We start from the raw sequence: 19,755 nt of genomic DNA, 5'->3' as shown, positions 1-19,755 counted from the left end.
GAGCTCGAGGCCAATATATATATATATATATATATATATATATATATATATATATATATATATATATATATATATATATATATATCCTCTTGTCACGCATGCGCATACCAAGCGTAAAGAACATGCACATGCACATCAAAGGCTATTGCGCAAGAAGTGAAATTCAGCATCGAGTAATTAGATAGAAGGTTCACTTATACACCTATCTCTGTTCTTCATGATAAAGACGGCCTGCAGTGCAAGTTTAGAGGAGGCGTTGCCGTTCCTGCCCAGAATGGTGGTATCATAAAATTGAGCGCCACGTCCACATGCGGTAACGTGAGCCACCGTATGTTATCCCTCATCCTCCCTTTATCCCTCATCCTCCCTTTTCTATATTTTTTGCGGATGTTCTCTTAAATGGCCATTCACGCAACGCTCGGTTTATCCAACGTACAGTACGTACGTACGTACGTTGCATCCAACGTACGTACAAGGATGCAGATCAAGTAAATTGCATATAGAGTCCCTCTGGAGCACGTTACAAAGAGCTTTTTATGCTTGTTGCGGAAGCCCCGCCTGCTCTCACAGCAAACTCGAGAGCACAGCTTCGAAAGCTTGTTGGGCAAGGTTGTGTGACACCTTGTGCACGTAGGGTATAACGTCCAGTCTCACTTCCGGTCGTTGGACCACTGCTCTTGCCCTTCGGGCTCCAAGCTTTACTTTTTTCCAGTAGATACTCTGCTATAGCGTAAGCGACCATCAAAGAATAACCAGCTGCCAAAAGGCGTCCAGCACAAAACAGGCGCTGCGAGGTTTATGTAATTGTATTTTAGTAATCCAGGTTGACTTGACATTTCCCTTTCGTGTCCCTTCAAGCACAACTGATTGTGAGCGTAGCTGGGCAGTCGTCTCATTAGTACAGAACTGATGGGCTACTCGGAACACATAACGTCAAATATATTGCGGTTACAATTTATACAGAGCTAAAACAATAATTTGCTACAAAATATGGACGCCATGACGTCACTCATTTGGTAGTTTGTGTTTTGCGTGTGTGTGACATTCAATCGTGTCTACCCTTTCGCACACAAAATAATATTAGCAGACCCCATCAACTTGCCCAAGAAAAAAGTCCTGTCAAGTCACCCTGTCGTAGTCGTTGGCTTCAGGCTGAGGCTGCGACCCCGTGTCCCCACATTGTTGGTCACATCGTGACTGAATGCTTCACGGTATACACAGGTGCCGCGGAGACGCCAAGATGTGCGACCAGGTGGTCTGCGCACTGGTCAGCGCGTCTAGCTGCAAGTATGGCCTGGGAAAAAACGGCTGCTGCTTCGTCTGCGCGAGGGTGAGTGCGGCCCCGAGAGCCAAGAGGTGTCTGCCACCGGTGACTGCACTAACATCTTAGAGGATGAATGCTCAATCAAGCTAAACGAGCACTGTCGAACACCTTGAAAACGAAGTGCTTCAGGCCTCCGAAATCATTCGTTATGCACGTCTCTTCGCTGTAAATGACGCGCACCGCACAACTCAGAACAGAATCGGGACAGAATTATTCCTTCGTTATGTAGGTCATTTCGTTGCAGAGGAGTTCGTTGCGAATGCGCTCGACAGTGCATTACACTTGTGCAATGGCAAATGGGGCAGTCGTCAGGCGAGTGATGTCTCGGTAGCTACTCGTAGTATCCTATGGTAGTATGCATTGTACAGCTTCCGCGAGATAACGCGGGAGATCGCGAGCTGAAGAAACGCTTTTCTGCCGCTTGTTGCTTGGCGTGGTCATCGCAAACGCCTGTTCATTTCACATCGAAATGGTCAATAACTATATGCATTTGATAACAGCGGCTGCGAGGAAACCGTTGCGCGTCTTTAACTTTGTGAATGTCCTCCCATCAGTGCATCTACATGAAAGGCACTCTCAACTACATTAGACAGAATCGACAATATCTCCCTTTGTTGGAAGCTGTAATTATTGGGCACGTGGTTTGGGTCGTCCTCATCACAGAAGGCGTTGCAGGCGTTACTGCGCTTTTTGAGCACGAGTGGACTGGTTGACAGACCTTGCGAAGTGTCGTGAGCTACGTCACTCTCGTAACACTTGTTTTTAATACGTTAGCATTGCTAGGGCGCTTCATGTACTTTCCGGAGGCTGTCTGTCTATCTAGCTAGATATCTGTTTGTTTGTATGTTTGTATCTAACCGTTTCCCCACCTACCTGGGTCCCTGGGTAGTCGGCGGCCGAATGGGTATAGCGCACCGGGCTGCTGTGCTCAGGTAACAGGCTTCGAACCAACCATCGGACCAACTTTGGTCACTGAGTATCTGCAAATGGGCCACTGTAAGATGTGCGATGGGTCATGGGTCACTGTAAGATGTGGGACCGGCTAGCTACCGCTGTTTGAAGAAACTTTTTGACGCAGACTTGAAGCACAGGCTATGTGCCACTCCATCTTTTCTGATCTTCAATGGCCCTCTTTGATGCCAACTTAGGTCACTGGGTATGTTCCTGTAAGTGCGTGCCACTCTTGAATGAACGGCTTTGACGCCAACTTGGTTAACTAGAAGGATCGACATTTGGGCGAGTTGGTACTGGTTGAACATCTTGAAGAGGGAGCGCAATATGACGAAGACAAAAGGCAGGAACTGAGTATGTGTTGGTGGGCTAGTTGGTTAAGCATGATTACAAAGACGGCGCCGAATACTACAACACACGAAGAAGGGGAACACGAGACAGCACGTAGGCGCACTAACAACTTAATAACAGTTATTAATAACAGTTATATTAATAACAGTTGTTAGTGCGCCTACGTGCTGTCTCGTGTTCCCCTTCTTCGTGTGTTGTAGTATTCGGCGCCGTCTTTGTAAAGAAGGCAGGAACACACAGGACCCGTGTGTTCCTGCCTTCTGTCTTCGTCATATTGCGCTGCCCCTTCAAGATGTTGGGTAACTAGGCACGTGCAACTGAGAATGTGCCGCTCTACAATGACAAAAAATACCTTTTGGAATTCTCCGATACTGCGCTGAATCGAGCCCACGGCGCATGGGTTCCTCAGGGTCAGCAAGTCCATGCTTTCGCAGGCTGCGTCGCGAATTCACTGGGTATGCGTCGCTTTTCAATGAAAGGCTTTCGCGCCAATGCCCCAGAGATCCGCGCCATGAATGCCCTGGGTGTGTGCCACTCTTCAAGGAACGTCTTGCCAACTTCACAGGTGTGACTGAGAATGTGCCCCTGGGTGCGCGGTAAGCGATGGAATAATTCGCAGCGATCGCACGCACCTGTGCGCCGCGCCGCTAGTCTCGAAGGCCACGCGCGAGCTCCTCGGCAACGCTACTAGATGGCGCAGCGCGGCCAGAAAGAAGCGCTAGAGAGGGGCCCGCTTTCCGCACGACGCGTTTCTCAGCGTTGCCATGCACCGGCGCGCCATGCATTTCGATGGCCATGCGCATGCTTCGACGCGGTGGTGGTAGATGGCGCCAAGCGTTCTCAGAGGAGTGCGAATGAGGAGTCTCGCTGCAGTAAACGCCTCATGCAAAACTCGTTTCGACGGTGCTAATACACTGTGTCTCCATATTGATTATGTTGATAACGCATTACCGTCGACAGTCATCGTGAGGTGGGTTCTGCGGCAACGCGTTTTGTAGTGTTTTGTGATAGCAGAGCGGGACATACTCAGTCACCCAAGTTGGCATGAAAGACGTTCATTATACCCAGTGTCACATACTCAGTGACCCAAGTTGGTCCAACGGTTGGCTTTGAACACGGCTCCATTGACACAGTGGCTCACTTCTCTGCCCATTAGACCATGATCTACCCAGTGAACCAAGTTGGTGGAAAAGCGGTTAAAGACATGGAAACAAACATCCCGGAAAGTGTATGAAGTATTTCAACAATGCTAATCGGATTAAGAGACGTTCCGCAATTATTTAACACGTATCTAAACATATAATGGTATAGATGATGTTTGTGGAAATTTTGGGAACCAGCGCTGCTTTGAATGTGTGCCAGTAAAACATAAATTGGTCTTTAGTGCTCTGTCTCTAATAATCACAGTTGTCGCAGTAACGCGTTGTGGATGTGCTGCTATATGCTTCCACCACAATAGATGCAACTCTAATGTTACCAAAAGAGTGCCGAACGATTGTGCTCCTGCAGGGCCCGGGTGAGACATGCCTGACGAATGACAAAGAGTGTGGCACCGGCATGTTCTGCCACACTGGCCGACCGACCAGCATTTGGACCAAGGCCGGAGTGTGCGTCTACTTCGACACTTCCAGGCGTCGATAGGAGTCAGCTATCATTAGCGCGGTTCGTGAAAGCCGGAAATGCTACATGAGAAGACAGCTACGTCGACAACGCTGTCTTTGGACTTGTATTAAAATTACTCTGCTTGGTAATAAAGTGGGCCTAGGCGCTGAGTTCGTTGCTTGACTGTGATGGACGTTTTTTCTACAAACTGAAGAGACGCCGCAGTCGGTTCGAGCTGCATGAAAATTTTTTTTCTACTTTCAATTTAGCGATCAAGAATTTGATATTTCTACGAAAAGCAGCTGCGTGGGCGTGTGCTATCGTAAAAGAAGCTATGTATACCGGCCCCTTCCGCTCTATTCATGTGACGCATTGTATTTTGGGAATCGCTTGACGCCGTTTTCCCCGCTTGCATTGGTGTGCGCTGCTGTGGGCAGCTACAACATCCACGATATCGGAACCTGTCAGTTCTGTTGGAAGGCAATGATACGTACCATTCTTTAAGAACAAGTTCCATCTTTATGGCTACTACTACTACTTGCTATACTATTACTACTGCTACGACTACAACCCCTCCCGCTACTACTTCGACTACTACTACTACTACTACTACTACTACTACTACTACTACTACTACTACTACTACTACTACTACTACTACTACTACTACTACTACTACTACTACCATTACTGCTACTACTAATAACTGGTACTACTGCTACTACTACGAACTTTGTCCTTCTTTTTCTTGTAATCTTACAAGTGCCAGCTCCGTCCATGTTCGTGTCTCCACCCTATCATCAGCTCAGCATGCGTTGCGCTCTACTATTCTCGTTCACCTCTATACCCTTTTCCATGTTCGCACACTACAGCGCCGGCTACGGAGTCACCCTTTCTTGGTAGAAATTATTCATTTATTCTTTTTTTTTATTTTTCACCTGCTCACTTCCTCTGACACCACTGTTGCTTGTTTGTTTGTTTGTTCCCTCACCTCACGACTAGGATTAATGATGCAAACGACTCTAAAAAATGGCATTTCTCTTGGAAATTGGCAATAATAGATAAATCGAATGTTACAGATGCACGAAATAGAATCAGTTAGAATGAATTTAAAAGTACGCAGATGGATGGAAAAGAAGTTATGACAACCAGGCTCGTGTCTCCCTAAGAGGTTGGCCTCCTGATTCCAACCATGGCTCTTTGTCAGGGTCTCCTGGAACACCAGCAGTGCCTCCCGTTGATCTTCCGGTGGTTACTGTACTTGTGGTGCGTTTGGGTTGGGTGTGTATCTCCATACCATGTGGTAGAGATTGTTGGGTGCGTCTGCATGCACAGTGTTTGCGGTCTCTTTCATATTTTCATATTTCCCAGTGTACATTACGTTTAATAGAGTTCCGTGCAGGTATGTTCCTGTCTCTAGTCTTTTGCATATTACTGCTTGTTCCCTCGGTGGTCTTCTGCGCGGTCGTAGGTAGCATTTCCGTTCTTCCTTGTAGTGTTCTAGATTGCCCTTGTACTTGCGTGGCGTCTATTCTTCGATGTTATCAGGGGGGCGTTGTCCCTGCCGGGTATCCCGTTATACCGGATCTCGAGCGGGGCCGCCCAGAGAAAAAGCAAAGTAATAATAATAAAACAAAAATATTAAACGGAGTAATCACGCAGAATAAAAAGCGAGATGCTGGACGGAGACTCGGACGTCCCTGCGGCTATACCCGAGAGGCGAAGGTTCAAGTGAAAGGAGAGCGAGCATTGTCATTTCGAGGTTGAACTTCCTAAGAAAAAAATGGGAAAGATTCTTTTTCTCGAAATGGTAAAGGGGCAGCATGAGAAGAACAAAACACGCAGATACAGCGCAATGTTAGACTCTCTAAGTGACGCAAAGACTGTTTGAGTTAGCGAGGTAGCAGCTCTAGCGGATGATACAGCACAGCACCGTCGGCACAGTCGCATGTGGCAGTTAGCTATCTGCGTCACAGGGGCAAAGGTGTCGTGTGATGCCTGTCGTAGAAATAATGTTGATGAGAAGTGCATGGACAGAGAAGCACGACACGTGTCTAAATAGACTTAGAACGTCGTCTTTCTTGTGCCACAGTGGCACATACGTTCTGGTGAATTCGTCACGAATGAGCGCTTACCTAGTGGCGCAACTACGGTGCCGAAGTTGTCTGTTCGGGAAAATACCCAGTGGACAAAGTGGTCTTTATATATCTACAACCGTGTTCGGCGAGGAAAAAATGGTGAACGCCAAACACCGGCACAAAGCAAACGAATCTTTGCTCTGAAAAATTCATAGCCCTGATTATAGAAAACGCACATGAAGGAACCTAATCTGTGTAGGTAAATTTTGAAGGGGGAAACGCGGACACGTAGTTTGGCGAGTAGTAGTTCGAGCGTTCGTGCACTGAAAGCGGTGGGTGTTTCTAAGGCATTCGTAGGAATCGCCGAGGAGCCTTACTAAAAAGCGATGCCTCCTCGAATCGATGAAGATCTTTGAATCTTGGCCCCCTTGTTGAAATTCAGTTATAGAACAGCGCACCAGCTGGCACATTGCCAGCTAGGCAGGCCACACAACTTGCACCGTTTGCGGGAGAACGGTGGTTCGCTGCTAGGTACGACACGAAGACGCTGCAGGAAACTCCCGATCAGTTGACTGCAGGACCCTTTAGAAAGTGTATGTTTACTTGGCACATAGCGCCTCACTTTAGCAGGACCCTCTGTCTGAATATTTATTTCAGGCACTGAAATTCTATCATCATCATCATCATCATCATCATCATCATCACCAGCCTATATTATGTCCACTGCAGGACGAAGGCCTCTCCCTGCGATCTCCAGTTACCCAGGACATGGTTAATTGGAGATCTATTGATATACTGGGAAATTCTATCAATAGCGGCCTAATTCATAAAGTTTTTCGTTCGCAAGTCATCTTTGTTCTTGGGCCGGCTGCCTTCTCGTATTTTTACTTAGTCGCAGCGTAAGTGTTCTGTTGTGAATATGGGCTAAAGAGCCGAATCAACAAATGGATTCTTTCCTAATATTCCATTATTCTGTCATTATTCAATTTAGACAATGATGTGATGCCTTTGACCATTGGCCGGTGCCTGTTCTTGCCGACAACGTTGACGAACTTTAGCGTCAGTACTCAACCGCGAATGCGGGCCGTGCTGCAAAAGCGATCGTGCCAGAACTATCCAAGACATGCTGGGCGCGGGCCTACAATGCCTTTAACGAAATGCAGCGAGGTTATTATGTCGGGCAGGACACCAAGCCTGGATGTTTCTCTTTCAGTCACTGCATGCAACACGCCATCAAGATACAGAGCGAGAGGTAACAGGGAGACACCATGGAACACTTCTTATCATTTGTAATCATGACTGCCCGGCTGAATATGGCGCATGTATGAGAGTTACCATGGGAGTTCCAGCGCCTCTCTGTTTGCTGTCTTTGTTTCACTCAATGAAGAAAACATAATACTGTAATCCGCGCAACTTGCATTGCGCTACACTACAGAATATTGGACGACACTTGTCGACGTCCTTCTGTAATTGATGGCGGTACAATTGCGCTGCGGAGGGCACCTCGGCCTTGCCACTTGCATTGTTAAAAACGTTTCAGTCATTGGAACAAACTATGCATAAAAGGTACAGAGTAACAGATGTCACGAATGCACTGCAGAACCCTGCTGTTCACTTGTCGGCACTGCGTCCCAGCGTACTGCAGCCGAGGCACGCCTTCGTCTTCTACGGATGGCCACCATGCGAAGGGCGTCCACCAGCCACAGCGAGCCCACCAAGAAGGTGACAATGCTGCTGAGGTAGAACAGTCCCTCGTAGGAGCCGAGCTCGTCCTTGAAATGCCCTGGATGAGGAGCGAACGTGACACAACTTATCAATTTCGCTGACAGAATTCTCGCAAGGAAGTTCTTTACAGGCCTGTGAAAAGTTGGGCTGCATTCACGCCACCAATTGATTAACCATCGGTGGATTTATGGTCTACGCTACACACGCTTAAAGGACTTGGGGTGTTGCTTTCACCCGCCGCTACGCCCGCCTCTTCGGCCCGTCTAACACGCCTGACTACGAACACTGTCGGAAGCCTGAAACGCTGGAACACATTCTATGCGATTGCCCCGCATATATGCTGGAGCGAAGGAGGCTGGATAATTCCCTAGCCAGCGTTGGCATGCAACCACCTACCGAGGGTGCTATTCTCAGTCCATGCCGTGACACTGCAACTTCAATGCGGACAACTGGATGAGCGGCTCAAGTAGGACCACCGTCCAACGTACGTAAACACTCACCACTTCTCTAATCATCGTCATTGTCCATACGAGTACTTTCACTGCCCTTCCCCCTTCACCAGTGCAGAGTAGCAGACTAGAGCGCACTAGCTCCTGCCGACCTCTCTGTGTTTCCTATCAATAAAATCTATCTATATTGTGTAACAAAGTCATCTGAACGTACGTACGTACGTATAATTACACCACCTGCTCTATGCCTTTGAGTAAACTAACCAAATAAAAAAATGGTATAGTTGTCTACTGTATACACGATTCATGCATTCTGTAAATAGGGTACAGCTACCGGATATGCTCGAGTCATCCTCATTAAAAAGACTTTTCTCAACGAACAAAATTCTGTTTTGTGTGCCTCGAGAACGAGAAAGTAAAGGAAAAAGGTAAGGAAAGAGATGCCTAGTGAAGTTCTTAGGCATTAATATCTGAAGGCTTCGGTTCGCTAACAGAGCCGATAGCAAACTAGGTTATGGTCCTTCAAGTTTCTCAGTTCTAAAGCACAAGTGTGCGAATGGCTACAAGAAATTGTCAGTCACTTAAGTACTCTTACATCATTTGAATACGAAAGCACCATGATATCTCTAATTATTTGGTTACGATCATGATACGTGACGTCATGCATTGTCACGTGTCCTTCACAACTCTACCTTAATCCACCTTCCTCTAATTTGTACCAAAGTTAAATCACCTTAATCCTCTTTATTCCACACTAACCCACCCAGCTCTAATTAGTGCCAGCCTTAATCCACTTTAATCAACCTTAATCCACTTTCATTAACTTTAATTCACCTTAATTCACTTTACTCCACCTTAGTTCACCTTATTCTAACTTCTAACATTACCTCACTTTCCTTCACTCTTAATTTGTCTTACTTGACTTTAATTCAAATTAATTACCCATAATTACTACAAATTTACGTTCTTATACCATTTACTAGGTTCTGTGTCACTACGACGTCATAGAAGAAGCTGCTGGTGACGCCACATTTATTTTCGGTACCACCCGTTGCGGATAACGCCGAATTTTCTGCCTCATGGGACATATAATGCTTTCGCATTAATAATACCGAGATGACATGTTTTAGAAGGTGCATTACACGCCGAGTGCGCACTGTGTTACATTTCGCTCAATTCAGGGCAAATAAGAAAATTGAGACATTGCGATGTTTCTCGACTGGCCTACCAGACAGGGTGACCAGACAAGGAAAAATTTCAGCTGGACACAAGAACACAACTAGGATGTGTGAAAATAAGCGAACGAATAAAGCGCAGCTCGATCGCACCTTGCATCCTTCTGCTATTACGACCTTATTTTCGTATTCAACATTCTCTTCTCTTGTAGCCGCAAGAAACAAGCTCTTGTCTTGGAGCCACCACACAAATCGTTTTCGGTGCTCCTACACCGCATGTCGTTGCAACCGCCCACCAACTCCTGAAGACGCCCGAATTAGTGAAAAAAAGGGGAAAAAAGAAATAAAAGCCAGCAGATTGCATGCCCTGTGGGAATTGATGTTATGCAAAGCAGTGCGCGGGAAGCCCACCAAGTTAACGAAACGCCCATGGCAGCACCAAGACATGGGCGGCTGTTTCGTGACCTACGTGCGTGACACGCATGTCGTGACATTCATGTCATGATCTATAATTTATGTTCGTCAAGCACTCGTCATACTATGCCAATTTTGGTACATGCCAAGTTAATGAAACGACCATGAGAGCACCAAGACGTAGGCGGCTAGATGGATACTGTCAAAGTGGTAAATGTTCGCCAAGAAATCCTTCGCATTTAAAAACGACGGACTGCCGGCAACTGCTTTTGGGGGGAGGTAACGGCACTCCGTATCTTTTCTAGAATTTCCGTACTCCCCGATCGTACTAAGTTTGCACCACTCAGTGGCTTACATTGCTTGTGCTCAGTGTTAGCGTACTCCACTGGGCAAGTAGGGTAACTGTCACAGAGGAGCTAAATACGGCACATGCAGTAACTTCCTTAAACACTCCGTTTGCTCTTAGAGTAATCTCTTCATATTATAGCTCACCGATTATAATCGGACATGTCAGGTGACCCACACCCATGGCGAACCTGCAGAACCCCATGGACAGCCCCAGGCTGGCCACCCCGACCCGGTCGGCCATGATGGGCACGAAGAGCACCACCGCGGTGCCGGTACTCCAGCCGAGAAGCACGCACAGCACGAGCAGCGCAGCGTACGACTGCGTCGCCAGCGGCAGCAGCGCGCACACGAACGCCACGGTCAGCTTGCTGGCGCACATGAGCGTCCGCCGGTCGACCAGGTCCCTGTCGGAGAGCACGCCCGACATGGGACGCGAGATGGCGTCCCCGATGGCCCTCACCGACAACAAAATGGCGCCGTCCTGGGCGCTGAACCCCCTCTCCTTGACGTAGTCCACGAGGATCGTGAACGGCAACATCGAGAAGGCACTGAACGAGCACGTCACGAAGATCATGTAGAAGACCGGGAACTTGAGGAAGCCGAAGTGGCGGGAGCTAGCTGACGATGCTCGCCTGTCTTTATCCGTTCGGCCGACAGCGGTCGCTGCGCCCTCCTCTACGGCTACTCCGGCCTCGTCGCTTAGCAACGCAGCGGCTGCACTCGCGGTTGCAGAAGAACGATTGGTTTCCTGGCTTCCGTACTTGGCACCGTTCCGCAGGACGCCGTCGCCGTGCTGTCCTTCTTCTCGGACAACGTCCGCAACACCGACGGCACCGTTACACTCCGTGGCGTCACCATTCTCGCAGGGCGCCAGCGCTCTCGAGAACGTTCCATCGACGAAGTGTGAGACGTGGCCGTTGTCAACAGTACGCTCTTCTTCTGTCTTGGAGCTATTGGACGATTTCGAGACCTGACGTCCAGTGCTGTACCTGCCGTCTCCCCTGGCCTTCAGTCCGGCGCTGTTTCTCCTGGCCTCTGTTTCGTTCTGGGCTTGGGCCCAGGGTGGCTTTCTGTAGAACAGGGATCCGGCGAGCGCATGGAGCTGGAGGCCTCCCGTAATGAGCAATGCACCGGCTAGGTTGTACTCCTGTACGAGGAGCAGCAGGACCATGGGGTAGAGGAATGCCGCCAGCGTGCCACCGATGAAGTAGATGCCGTTGGCCGAACCGCGGTACTTCCGGAAGTGGTAGCCTATGAGCAGATCCTTGGTCGGCATCACGATTCCCTGGCCTATTCCTGTAAAAGACAGAACACGAGTACCTTTACACGCCTGCAGAGAAAGGCGTTCCCGCATTTGTACCAGACCATATTCTTGAAGTAGCAGACTTACATAGCATGTGTGGTAATAATGATCAATGTGTCAGTCAGCTTTTCTTTCTTGCTCACCGATAAAAGAACTAGCGTTGCCTAAACTCGTGAATATTTATATCCTTATGACACGCTCTGCCTCTTTATTTCCTCTGTCTTGCTGGTTGCGTAATGGTAATCACCTAGTGTGCAGGCACAGAGCTTCCCTTAGGCTTCCTTCTGTAAACTTTTTCTGGGTAGAAGCAATTAAGTCCTTGTTGCAGAGCTTCTCTACTTGCTCGAATGATTTATACTCGTTGTCTTCCTGCATTGACAAATGCTTGAGCGTCATCAAATACGAGTTCAAAGTGCGTCCACCTGTGCCTTCTTATTTCGTGTGACATCTCTTGCGCTATTGTTCTACACCAGAGTGTAATTCAATTCGCGCAACTTGCTTTACGTAAAGGAGTGTCTCCTTACGTACATATTACTTGTTGGATGCTATCAGTGTGTCGGCTCACAAAGTATAATGTGCGCTGTGCACCCCAAATCATCAATCAAGGGTGAAGTTGTCGACTGCAGCGTGAAATGTCCAGGAGAACTTGTAAGCGAGTCAGTCTTTTGTGGTTGTTCATACAGCGTTTTCATTTTTTCTTCGTGTAGTGTGGGTGTGTGCGCGTGCCTTTATATGCGACCATCAACATAGGTGTGGCGTCCGGGCCGAACGAAACACGAGCGGATGCGAGGTTCGGAAACTACACAGCGGCTAGAGTAGACGGCGTCAACGACTCATTATGCCTTGGACGACTCTTATGCCTTGGACGACTCAACGACTGGAGAGCCATAGAGTTTCATGCACGAAATTCTATGTCGAGAGCAGTGCATGAACGTACGAGTGTGTGTGGGCATGCAAGAGAATGGACAATTTTCACCTTGTCGTTATAGGTTTATTACAGCATTTCTTTTCACTGTTCAACCAAGAAGGCGACTAAGTATTGCACCCATTCCATTTTCCCCTGTGCGACCGCATCGGCAGCAATCCTTGTGGTTGAACACCGTCGCATACAACACCTGCTATGTTATGAGATATATGCCCAGAAATATGTGGCGTCACGCCGACAACTAAAGGCAATCTGCGCACGTCTCAAGTACGAGATGTGTAGTATGTGTGGCGGTAAGTTGCTACGGAGAAACAGTAACGCAACCCTCGGTAGAAGCGACAATAGTTGTGAGCGGACGGAGGATGTTGAGTTCAAAAGTGAACTAAAGTAGCTCAGAAAACAACTTATTACCCTTCCAAAGGGTTTACCCTCTCGAGGGCGGCATAAAGTAATTATGATTATGAGTTCGCGCAACGTAGTTAGCGCAAATCCTAACGTGAACACACGCACCGCTGAGAACAGAACATGCTTCGTCATACTGCTCTCGGGCATACACAGAAGTTACGGGAGAGGTAGTTCTGCAATAAATATCCTTTTTCTCTGGGGACGACCATGTAGGTCTGCTCATAAAATAAACTTTATTGATGTGAAAACATTATATGGCTCGTGAAGCGGAAAGTCCGGTGGCATGGCCAGAGATATGGTACAAAAAGTCTCGCAGTCGAAGGTATACGTGTTCGTGACACTGATCGCGCGTTCGTCGTCATCTTCTTCCGCAGCTGGCTTCGTTTCCGCCCATCGTGCCAGCGCTCCCATACTGCCCCACCCTCCGCGAAGGCGCTGACGGCACTGGCCCGCTGCCAGCCTGTGCGGCGATTTCTGGCATGCGCTCCGATGGACGAACCTTCGACTTCTCAGTCAGTAAAGGCATCCGGCTCCTTTGGACGCCCGCTTAAGTACGCGAACATTGTCGAGGCACGCGATGCGAGAAACGATAAAAGGCCACGTGAATGTAATACCATTACGATTCGTAATGCTATTCTTCATTGGGAAGACGTCGCACTGCTTTTACGTTCATTCACGTGGGGATGTCTAGGTGGCCTCAACATTTCCTCCTCCTCCTCTTCCTCTGGATCGTTGCCCTGCAAGCGCTCTGCGATTTGTATAACCCTTAAGAAGAAAGCGTGTTGTCATGGCTCAAGACGAAAGAGATCAAAAGAAAATTGCGGAACACAGTTAGGAACGCGAACAAAAAAGAAGCACAACAGTATTCAACCCACCGCCGCAGACGCCTTGCAGGACGATCACACTTGTCAAGGAACGTGCGAAGTAGCACAGGATGCTGCTCACGCCAACGATAAAACAGCCCAACAAGGTCTGTGTCCTCAGAGACAGGAATTTTGTCAGTAGGCCCCATACAGGACCTGCACGTGAGAAGGTAGCGAAATGGCAGGCGATGGCAAATTGGAACTCTGGAAGCATTGTCCACAAAATCAGCGCTGGTGGCGACTCGGTGCCGCATTTCCAGCCACAGTTGTCGAGAAGCGAGTTCTCGTTCGTCACCAACAAGCGTCGGCGACTCGTAAGCGTACAGACGAGTTGCTGGGCATGTTATATTGCTAATTATAGTTGACGTGTTTTCATCACGCAGGGCCGTTACAACGTATGATGCTTACAGCAAGCTACAGGTGCGCGGTATCTGTCAGATAACTGTTGTTTTATCGTGTTACTATCATATATATAGCTTGATCTGGACAAGATCAACGGTCTTTTGAAAACGTTTCTTCCCCGCTATGTACGGCGATAGGCTTAAAGCTACACTCAGGAAAAATTATGTTTCGCTGTATTAATAAAATGCGCTTCTACAATATCACAAGAACACCCTTGGATTAATGCTACACTTTCAGAAAACACGGGACGCACACGGGCAATGCGTAGAAGTCTCGGCCTTGGCAGTCAACCTCGATCAGTTCGACTTCGCGTGAAATTCCACCCCCTATAGCGCATTAATGGCGGTCGCTAGTAACGCGAAGTAGATTAAGCAAATGGCTTTTCGCAGCATATCTCCGTGCGTAGTTTGGCGCTAGCGATCGCAATCGCAGTTGGAGCGTTTCTCAGTTTCCTGCTGCCAGCCCGGCCTGCTCGGAAACAAAAAACTCGTTCTCCTTGCCGCAGCGGCGAGCACTTACTTGACCAGTTGACCACTTAAAATGCGACGCCCTTTCTCAGGCACAGGTGTGGGGGAGAGTCGCACTTCGCGATAAGCGTTTCCCAACCGATGCTGCCTGAAGGTGAAGGCCGAAGGCCACGCGCTTATTGCCAGCTCCGTTGCCGCGCCTTGTGGAAGTGACGCTTATTGCAAACGATGCGAAGTAGCTGTGACAGGCGGCTCAAGCTCTGGATACTGTAGCGGCAAAGAAGAAAAAAAAGTCTTATGCTCGAATTGTTCGTAAGAGCAAGTTACAGCCAGTCCTGACGCTGGACGTATATTTAGCGACCGATGGAATTTCTCGTAAGAGCAGCGAGAGGAAGGGTTCTCGTTGGAAAACATTTTAGCCGGCGTGTATACAACCACTCACATAATAATAATATTTGGGGTTTTACGTGCCAAAACCACTTTCTGATTATGAGGCACGCCGTAGTGGAGGACTCCGGAAATTTTGACCACCTGGGGTTCTTTAACGTGCACCTAAATCTAAGCACACGGGTGTTTTCGCATTTCGCCCCCATCGAAATGCGGCCGCCGTGGCCGGGATTCGATCCCGCGACCTCGTGCTCAGCAGCCCAACACCATAGCCACTGAGCAACCACGGCGGGTAACCACTCACATGCTACTCTGTATAGGGATTAGGGGGAAGAGGGTTAAAAGATTCCAGAGGTGATTGGAAAAAAAAATAGAATAAAAATGAATATGAAATGTGCGAGTGAGCCTGAAAACTATATTTAATGGTGAGAGAATGGGTGAATTCAGGCTTTTCCATGTCATAAAATGAATTTTTAAGGCATTCCGAGAAAGCCATGATTTCTGCATAAAAGGTATCGCAAAACATATATCGAAGACCCGCCGTTGTATTGAAGGTCCGGGCATTGGGCCTAAGATGCAAGGTAACGTTAGCGGATCGTTACAAATTATGTCCATTTGGTGCTCAAAAGCAAATGAGAGCCAATCCTGATGCTGTACATATATTTAGCGAAGTGAGAATAGTACGTACAATGCAGGCTATTTATTTATTTAGCGAAAACGGCCACTCAATGGCATAGATCAGCAACGAACTGGCCTTGAGGAAATCGGTCTCTGGTCACTAAGATACTAAGATTTCGGGGCTCTGGAGTTCATTAAGCAACGCCATTGAAGGGAACGGAGAAATTTTCCGTTTACTGTTCAAATACAACCTCCCGCTTTTTCTGGGCGTTGTTCTATTTTGTCTTGTTTCTGCGCACCTTTCTGCATGAAGCGAAGGTATCGACCCCTGGCAGCCTCGTAGCCTCGAAGTAGCATGAGAGGGCTCATTGGCCAGCTTCCTGCTCCTAAGTTCACACGATACGTGACGTATTCTGTTGACCAGATGCTCCACATCCGTCGCCATGGGCACGGATATTTCATTTCTACTTTTCACGTTGTGCTACCCAAATTCCTTTTTATGAGGTATGCATCGAGTGACCCATACACAGATATTTACTTCGCTCCTGTGTGACTCCTACCATACAACCTATCCTTGTGGTCGTGCCACGTTTGAGTGCCTACGATACACCGTGGACCTGTACGCATCGACCTTGTTAAAAACACTCAAGTAACGTGCGACATATCCGGCAATTACGCGTATTCCCGTGACGAGATTTGGGCCGATAAAAAAGCAAGCTGCTTTCGCAAATGCCATTCGTCTAATAAAACAGTCACTCCGACAGAAGGAAAGAGAAAGATAAGCAATCGATCACCTTCGAAGGAAATCGCGAGTACAGCGCACGACCGGACGTTGCGTCGGCGCCGGTTTCCTACGGTCCCCATCGTCAAACCATGAATTAATGTCCGCCGCAGCACCAAAGACTCTTCCGGTGATCTGCAGTTACGCCTGTCTTGCGTCAGTCGACTGACGTCAGTCGAGTGTGCCCGCGAATTGCCTGATCGCGATCACTTTGCCTAATCTTCTGGCCTGATTCGCAAGGAAAATCCAATTTTTAGTGCCGCTTCCCGGCACATTTAAGCACCGCATGTAGCAATTTCACATCGTTTTTGTTCATCGCATATTCACTCATTGGTGCGTCTTTGCTCAGCGCTTGAAATTTTATAAATTTGCACACTACCAAAAAGTTTACGGTGAGGAGGGTTGCGGGGACACTTCACTATCTCACGCCCCCTCCCCTCCCTGATGTAGCTTTCCCCGCATGCTCCTCGCGTCTCCTGTAATCGCATGTCTGATCCTTACAGGATTATAATCAGGAAAGCTTTAATCGTGCAAGAATTAATATGTGGAATGGCAATGGCATATCACTCCACATCTATATTTAAGCGTCCTGGCTTGTCGTGAATGCGGAAAAAAAAGAGGGGGAGTGGAAAGCCGTGGGCATCTCAGCGAAGGCTCAAAAAAGAACCCTGAGGTGGTTTGGATACGCACAGAAAAGAGACGACAGCAGCACCGGAAAGAAGGTCGCATCTTAAGTGCGATGGCGTGCCTTAACATATATTTAAGATGACGTTAATCTCAGAAACGTCGTGGGGCATTAAAAAGGTACATTTAACATGCGAGAGGTCGAAGGAAAAATTTGTGACTAAGTGAGCTAGCAGATTGTAATAAGTAAGAACAAGCCCGTGGATAAACAGGAAAAGCTACGTAAGAAAAAAAATAATAATATGCATTTACCTAATTATGTATATCTTCCGCATGATTTGAGCAGATATAATGAGAAAACTATACGATATGCACGAAAAGATATCATTTCCGTAAAGATTACGCGGAAAGTTAACGTACTCACTAGAACGCGCCCATGAAACCTCTTTTGTATACCGTAAACGTAGTGCCTGCGACATCAGTGCGTCTACGTTCTCTACATATTGTAAAACTGCGGACGGCATGCTATGAGACACGTGTTGCTTACCTAAGAGCATGGCGAGGCTCATGTTGAGGCTGATGACCCAGCTGGTCCTCTCCCGGCTCTCGCCGAAGGCGGCCACCAGGGCGACGAACATCACGCCGCCCGAACGACGCAGGAGGCTGAGCCAGAAGAGATTCCAGGCTGCGGCCGAAGCCACGAGCCAAGCCCACGGTCCGTCGGGACCGTGATGCCGTCTGTTCCAGGAGGATTCGCGATGCCTCATCTTGAGAGCGTCTTGGAACGAGGATGTTCCGGATTGGCACCCAGTCGTCGACCCGGCTACGCACGGCAGCTCACACCGCGGTGTATCTTTCAAGCAGTGAACAAGGTCGGGCTCGCGTAAAAGCAAACGCTATTAGACTAAGCACGTAGGTCAGAAATCAAGAAGGACGCCGAGGATCCCACATCGTCTATTCTTCGGAAGCATGTACGACGCTGCCTGGGTCAATGTCTCCGTAGTTTCGCTGTCGGTTCGCGGAAGTATATTCTGCTTCCTTAAGGTTGCCTCTTGCAGCATTCAAGAGTAACTTCCTCTTCCTGTCGCACAGAACGCAGTGATATGTAACGATCAAAGTTATGTAACAAGTAGCACGTGCCTAACGAGGTCAACTCAAGCCAAGTGCACCGAAGAGCACTGCGACTGTTTTTGCGTCTTAACGGGGCTTAAAGCGAGATAAGGTAACGTGCACGTGTCAGCGGGCTGGAGCTGTAAAAATATCGCTTGCGCCGAAGCTTTCTCTGGAGTTGTGTGTCAACCCTTTCCACCCAATAGCAACCGTGTGGCCTTCTCCTAAAACCCTAAATTATCTTGTAGTATAAAAACCTAAAGTTGCAAAAGCTTGCGTGCGGTAGTCTCCAGCTGATCCTTGGCGTTAACAACTTATTTCACGCAGGATCATATCCTTGAGGCGCTTCCTTACGACGTGCCGTGTTCTCTTCCGTATTAGTCACACGTCATCGACTTCCTGAACACTTGGTCGTATGCTCTATTGATCGCGCACATCCTAAACAAGGCACACTTCTGGGGCTTCCACAAACGCGGTACACACACCGTTAAAATGAAAATAAGGCACGAAAACAGAGAGCAAAGTAAAGCAGTCAGCTCCGTCACGCCATCCGGAAGACGCCCATCATGTAACACGAATCTGCGGCCATATCGGGAATATTTACCGGCACTTCCGTCTCGAAATCGCCGCTTTATCAAGTTCAGCCGCTCAGCATTTCCGGAGCGCACACACCCACTCGCGGCGGTTTCCTAAAGCCAAGCAAGCGAAGCCAAGCCAGCGTGAGTCGTACCGCGGTCGGTGCTCCAAACGCTGCGAGAAGCCACTGCCACCGCCTTACTTGATATGCGTCCCATCCAGCGCACCCCCAGCAGCCAGCTGGCAGTTTAAAAGTGTCTTCTCGCGTGTGTGCAGCAGGAGCCCGCACGCCTTTCTCTCACCGGTAGGTACTCGTTCGCGTGAGAGAGAGAGAGAGAGGGAGGGAGGGTGGGAGGGAGGGAGTGTAGATGAGGGGACTACGCAATGACGTTTGACGCTCGCCTTCGAAGAGGCGAGGGTAACCAGTTTTTTTCCAGGGCTCTTTCTTTCTTTTTTCTATCCCGAAACAACGCGAGCAAGTAAATGCGATTGCGACTCCTTCCGGCGGCAGCTGTTCGGCGAGCCGATCAAACAGTCGGTCCGCGCGTTCGTTCGAAGTTCGGCGCGCGCCGAACGACGAGAAGCGCGCGATTGCGTAATGGCGTCGCATTACCGCCGGAGACACATCGGCTTGCCGAAAGGGAACTGGGTCTCCGGTTGCGAGCGCTTCTGGCCTAATGGCTTCGCTCAGATAACCACGCCGCGACCCGATGCCGCTCGGCTGCCGCAGTCGTCAAGGTCGACCGGGGCGTGGAACAAAGACTGAAAGTAACAACGCTGTGCCGCGGTTGACATCTATCGTTGCACCGTTCAATGTCCGCGCAGCTGAGGGCCATGGCTCACGGGTCTACAGGTCCGGAAGGGAACGCGCGCATAT

At 48.6% G+C, this 19,755-nt stretch overlaps 1 protein-coding gene across 1 annotated transcript; it reads right to left on the bottom strand.

The window, feature by feature from the left end:
- Window positions 1-6,413: 6,413 nt before the first annotated feature.
- On the bottom strand, window positions 6,414-19,167 carry LOC135900712 (monocarboxylate transporter 14-like). Its single transcript, XM_065430257.1, has 4 exons — window positions 17,740-19,167; window positions 13,926-14,069; window positions 10,562-11,713; window positions 6,414-8,089 (listed from the first exon to the last, which is right to left on the bottom strand). Exons 1-4 carry the CDS (start codon window positions 17,957-17,959, stop codon window positions 7,890-7,892), a joined length of 1,716 nt encoding a protein of 571 aa, XP_065286329.1. The 5' UTR covers window positions 17,960-19,167; the 3' UTR covers window positions 6,414-7,889.
- Between the last annotated feature and the right edge of the window lie 588 nt (window positions 19,168-19,755).

The sequence above is a fragment of the Dermacentor albipictus genome, chromosome 2 (assembly GCF_038994185.2).
Source record: "Dermacentor albipictus isolate Rhodes 1998 colony chromosome 2, USDA_Dalb.pri_finalv2, whole genome shotgun sequence".
Lineage (NCBI taxonomy): Eukaryota > Metazoa > Arthropoda > Arachnida > Ixodida > Ixodidae > Dermacentor > Dermacentor albipictus.
Note: the sequence above shows the minus strand (reverse complement) of the source record. Positions and strands in the feature narration are given on the sequence as shown.